Source organism: Mesitornis unicolor, unplaced genomic scaffold (assembly GCF_000695765.1).
Source record: "Mesitornis unicolor isolate BGI_N332 unplaced genomic scaffold, ASM69576v1 scaffold1873, whole genome shotgun sequence".
In the NCBI taxonomy this organism is placed as follows: domain Eukaryota; kingdom Metazoa; phylum Chordata; class Aves; order Mesitornithiformes; family Mesitornithidae; genus Mesitornis; species Mesitornis unicolor.
This window is the reverse complement of record NW_010176523.1, coordinates 26,734-32,752: the sequence shown is the minus strand read 5'-3', so window position 1 is coordinate 32,752 and position 6,019 is coordinate 26,734. Positions and strand designations below refer to the sequence as shown.

General features: G+C 38.5%; 1 protein-coding gene across 1 annotated transcript in view; it reads right to left on the bottom strand.

The window, feature by feature from the left end:
* LOC104538517 overlaps window positions 1–6,019 on the bottom strand; it is a 45,504-nt gene that overhangs the window by 30,944 nt on the left and 8,541 nt on the right. The window contains exon 3 of the mRNA XM_010181750.1: window positions 4,147–4,256. Within this exon, the coding sequence (XP_010180052.1) occupies window positions 4,147–4,256 (110 nt within the window). The remainder of the gene's footprint in view (window positions 1–4,146; window positions 4,257–6,019) is intronic.

The following is a 6,019-nucleotide window of genomic DNA, read 5'->3' as shown; positions in this document are numbered from 1 at the left end:
CTGCTGAGCAATTTCAATGAATAGATGCATTCTTCCATCAATTATATTCTGTCAAATTGGCTTTTATCATTTGAAAACTGTTTTTCAAGAGATTTTCTAGCCAGCTCTTGTAAACAAGAACGAGTGGAGCTGAATATTAATATTCCTTAATTTGCTGATTTCTTGTGATGCCTTCTTTTAAGAAATGAATGTTTAATTTTCATCTTTACATACAGCCCAGAGCTTGGTTGAGTTAATTCCATTTATCAAGTATTCAAGTTATTTGATATAAGAAAAAGTATTCACAAACGCTTGAACAAAACAACCATCTATGAACTGAAGCAGTTTTCTGCGGTATACCGAAGCAGGACTCCTTATTGGTAGTGGGAAAATTATACTTTGTCTTACCTAAAAAAAGATTGATTTCATCAAAGCAATTTTGAATTTAAGGTACAATAACTGTTATGAAAGTTATTCAGAGACACATGCATAAACGATTGGAGCTGAAGTAACAGATGCTTGCTGATTTCTAGGATAAAAGAGGTCTAAATAATGTATTTCTGTACATTTCTGGGTTACTGTAGCTAAGGACCAAACTTCTACCCAGCTACTCACTTATTCCCCCCTCCTCAGCAGGACAGGGGGAGAAAATGGGAAGAGCAGGCACAAGAAAGCTGATGGGTCAAGATAATGGCAGGAGGATTGTTTGCTTTTTGTGGGCAAAACAGATTCAGCTTGGTGAAAATTAATTTATTGCCAATTAAAATAGATTTTGGTAGTGAAGAAACACAGATAGACAAATGTTACAACACCTTTCCTCTTCCTTTTGCCATGCTCAACTTTACTCCTTTACACTCGACTCCTCTGCCCTGTTCTGGAAGGGAACAGGGGAGGATGGAGTATGTGTTACAGTATACAGTGATCTTTCTCTTTGCCATTCTTTTGTTCTCCCCTTCTTCCTCTGATGAATTCTCCACCAGCTGCAGTTCCCGTCAGTAAAATCTTCTCTGATGCAGGTTTTTCCACAGACTGCTAGGAATATCTGCTCCAGCACCATGGAGCACTTCTTTCTCCTCCTTCTCTGACCTTGGTGTCTCACAGAATCACAGAATCACAGAACGTTAGGGATTGGAAGGGACCTCAAAAGATCATCTAGTCCAATCCCCCTGCCGAAGCAGGAACACCTAGATGAGGTTACACACGAAGGCGTCCAGGCGGGTTTTGAATGTCTCCAGAGAAGGAGACTCCACAACCTCTCTGGGCAGCTGAGTCTCCTCTGCTGTTTCTCACAGTTTTTGTTCCATCTTTTGGTGCCTTCAGCATTTTTTGTGCTTTTTAAAATATGTTTTCACTGAGGAACCACAAATAAGCTTGCTGATGGGTGCAGCTTTGACCATTGTGAATCTGTTGCTGAGCCAACTGGAAAAGGCTGCATTCAGCACAGGGCAGGCCCTCAGCTCTTCCCACAGAGACACCCCTGCAACTCCCCTTGCTACCAAAGCCTTGCATTTACACCAAATACAGTTTATTTTCCTTCCTTTAATACTAAAATACCATTAACCATAACTGTATGTAAGAATTATAATCTCAGTATTATACATGGCATGGCCATAACTCTTTGCAACAGTAAAGTTAGTCACTCAGAACTGGCATTAAGAGAATTCCCAGTTCCTGTTCTCCCTTTCTCTGTGGACGATGACTTTGTGGTCAGTTCCCAGCTCTACTAGCTCATTTCCTTAAGCAGGTTTTAAACCAACTGGTTTGTCATTATTTAAATAATCTCTTTCCATCCCACATACTCAAATGTGGAATTCAGGGAGATTATACTCTCACAGACACAGTCATAGCTCCCACTATCTTCAAGGAGAACTATGATAGAAAAAAATGGCAGAAGAAGGCCTGCTTCTCATAGTCCTGATTCTCATAGACCTGAACTGTTCTCTGTTCCCCCTGTCCCCCTTGCTATTGGACACTGATCACATCTTGGCTTTGTCCATGCACTGGGAGCTCATGTACTTCTAAAGTCCCCGGTTCACTACAGAGTGAAGGCAAATTCTGTGGCCTTTCTGGGCACAGATGGGCTGTTTGATGTGCCATTGCAGTGGTGGCACCTGTCAGGCCACCTCTAGCTCCTGCTCATAATTAACATCCTGCTTGTCCTGCCTGACACAAGGAGAACAGTTGAAAAGGAATTTGGGGCTAAGTAGGTGGCGATAAACTAAATCTAAACTTTCTAACTAAACTACAGTTCCAATAAAGAATTTGGAAATTGTGAATACTCTCTCTTAAGGCATTTTCAAAAAAAAAGCCAAAGTCATAACTGCCACTGATGTACAAAATACAAATGCTACAGGGAAATAGTTTTGAGAGATTATATGACACTATCATAGTTACACACTAGCTTTAGCTTTCAATATAAATGACAATTGTTTAAAGTAGGTGAAATACTGGATAATGAATACTGAAAGCTGCAGCCTGCTATTACTAGCTATTTTCAGAATGGAAAACATAATGGAAAAGGCTCCAATTTATCCAAAAGTTGTTGGTATTAGATTGTCCCTGACACTCAACCAGTATGAACTTTTACAGCTCTACTGAAGTCAGCATTGCCTAGAAAAGATTAAGGTCTGACTGATTGTTTCTAGCTAGCTGGAGTTTTTCTACGTTGGAAGTTCTCAAAAATGGTCTGCATTAATGACATTCTCATTAAACCATCTAATTTAATAATATTGACAATAATAGAGGTGTTGATGGTTGAGGTAAATGAGGAAACATTCTCACTAGCATCCAAAACTAAATTATTCCCTCTTCTTTTGAAAAATGCGCAAGTTGTAATGCCTATTTTTCAAATTCATCTCTGTTAGTAAGATCTATAATTATGAAGCAGGAAGGCATAACAAGGTTGGCTTATAATGCAGGGAGCATGGATGAGTATTTCTAATTACCCAGAGGATGAAGCTCTCTGGTGATGGTGCTAGCATGCTTAGGGCTGCTAGAATGTTATTTCTAATCATCTTTATTTTGAAGGAATTGGGTTTACAGGAGATTAAATTATTAGTTTGGAATGCTCAACAGTTTTTATTGTAGCTGCTGATTGCTTTCTTTTTGGTATTAATTTCTGCCTCTATCAGACATATCACAATCTAGTAACAGAGACTCTGGGTGGAGTATCTGTTGAACAACTTTGCTTCTATGGCTACAATCTGTGGATTAAATCCTGCAAGTATTTAATAATGCAACTATTTAGATTTGTTTTAACATGGTGGTTTATTTGGCTAAGAAAGGTCATTTGGTGAGTGACCTGAAGCAATTTTTTCAGTTCTATCTTAATTTCTCTATATGTAAATTTGAGATTATGTTAAAGATCTTCAGTCTCTCTTACTTAAGATTCCCAGAATGTATCCCAGATGCTTTGAGTTGAGGATTGGGATAAACAGCAACATCTTGTATTTTGGATGTTGTCCTCAGTTCTGAACTGAAGTCTAGCTGATGAGAAGCTGGCAACCTGCTTCTCTCACCCTGCTCCTTAAGGTAGGTACCCCTTCCAAATTCTCTTCCTGCCCATCTCCCTAGCAATGTGCTAACATTCAAATGAAAATGTAGTATCTATAGCTTATCTGAGGGTTGCTGTCTTTCCTATTCTAAGCATTGCCTAATTTATTCTCTTTTCCTCCTTATTGCTATGTGGCGGTCTTTGCATTTTAATGTTAAAGAAGTTGTCTATGATCTTTTGAAGGGCTGACTGGTCCAGATGGCTGTGCTTGCTTAGTGAAAGAAGCAAAGTACACAGCATGTGAAACTCCACAATCAGTGGGCTTCTAAATGAGCAGAATTTTGAAAGAATGTCAGCCCCAGGTCCAGGAGAGGTTAGTGATATCAAGCCCCATTAGATATGGTTGTGTCTCAGGGTAACAGATCAAAGAGAACTGCAATATAATGTACTTTCCATGTTTTATCTGTCACTGCCTGCCAAAGTTAAAGGCAACCGCTCAGGTAGCTTCAAGTAAGCAGCATCAAAGCAAGCGAACTCCTGAATTGGTGGTAAATAAAAGAGAATACCTGGGACGTTGTCACTTTCTGTTCTAAAGGCACAGGGTAAACTGCTTTTCTCTCCGAAGTGTGTTATCAATAGGGCTATTCATTCCCATGGGCTTAGCAGGCACATACCAAAGGCTCAAATACTGTGGGACTTGTGGGACAGTTCGGAGCAGGGCCACGCTGTGCCAGATGTTGTGCAAAGGTGGTATAGTAGACTTCTTAGCTGATGATCTCACGCACTAAACAGAAAACAAAAAAAAGAATGAGAAGGAAATAGTACAATTTATTTTAGGCCAAGATGTGGCTGCAGATGACATGACATTTTTACAGTACAGAGGGGATTTTTCAGTTAATCTTTCAGGTTGAACTATCCTAGGATGATTGTAAGGAAGATGATGAGAGCGAAGAGAGAGAGCAGGATTAGGAGTTGGAGTAAAAAAGATAAAAGTGTGTGAATTAAAGATATTACGGAGAAAAGATTTTGTTCAAACCACTCAGCAATATACAGGAAAAACAACATCCAGAGAAACTCTAGTGAAGAACATGACTTTTGGAATTCCCTATTGTAACATCTCCGGAGGGTGTTTCCTGTTTGCATCTGCCAATAGAACAGAGGCTTGTACAGCAAAGTTTGTGAGAGGATAGGATCAGAAAAGTGAACATGACCGTGATCCAGAAATATAAATACATTCATAAAACAAACCAATAGGAAAGGCTCATTCCCATAAACAATTAGAGGAACAAGAAGGAAAATAATTAAAAATGTACTTCCTGTTTTGAGTAAGATTAACAGAGGCATAAGGAGTTAACAAGGTTATTATAGCAGTTTTCTATTAGTCCCATGCAGAGGCAAAGACTGCAGTATGATTGCATCTCTGATAATGCACTTGAAAATCCACAAAGGTGGAGTGAAAACTGGGTGCAGAAAAAATAAAAACTGTTAAACTAGGAGGAGATCTGAAAAAGAACTTCATGTAGAGATTGGAAGAGCATCTAAAGAGATGCTTACTTTTTCTTTGTGTAAGGCATCCTTCCCAAAACCATGAATAAGCATGATTTAAAGGCAGGTATGGCAGTGTTTCAGAGTCTTGACCAATATATTTAAAAAGTAACCTTCGTAGGAAGTTTGCCAACTTGAAATTTAGGCATTGCAAGAACATGTGCAGGTTTGCCTAGTACACTTTTCTTCAAATTTCACTGTGAATAGTAACCTTTAGACTCATGTTCCTTACCATGTATTTTTCTTTTCCCTGCTTTGTTGGAGACTCATAAATAGAGCAAAGTGACTACCAAGGGAAAGTAGAAAACACAACTTTACCCTTAGCACTCCAGATTCCATACAAGAAAATGTCCTAGAAGCTCTGAACACTTTCAATATTCACCCATGTGAATATTCTCTTTTAAGAAAGTTCAGAGAGTCTCTTTTTGCAAGAATAGGCAAGGGAATTATGCTTTTTTAAAATGAGCCTTTTAATATAGATTTTATTCTAAATACTTTTAAAAGTAATTTTTCCCATTGATCTGAGGTACCTAAGTGTTTGTGGAGACATGGATACTATCCGTGTCTCTTAATCTAGGTTTCTAATGTTTCGCTTTACCCTAGAACAGTTGTAAAGCAAGAAAGTTTTTAAAGCCTATTGTAAACTGGACACTACTTTTAATATCAATAGAAAAAAAAAGAAAATAATAATAATTAAACTATATTAAACGTTCTAAAATTACAGCTGAATATATTTTAACCTGTCAGGCTGGGATTCAGGTCTCTTTCTCTTTCAAGATTTTATCATCTATTACAGATTTGTTTTGAAAAGGAAACCAGGGAGTCCAGTTCATGGAAATACTTCAGAGCTTGTGGTGCTTCACTGGATGTGTGAGCTGCAATGCAGAATTCCAAGCTGTGTAGGTTTACATGGCAATGAGAGAACTGAGCTGAGCTGAAAATAATTCCTTGGATCTTCTAGCCTTGCAAAGCAGAAGAACTAGAAATATGACATCCTGCTGA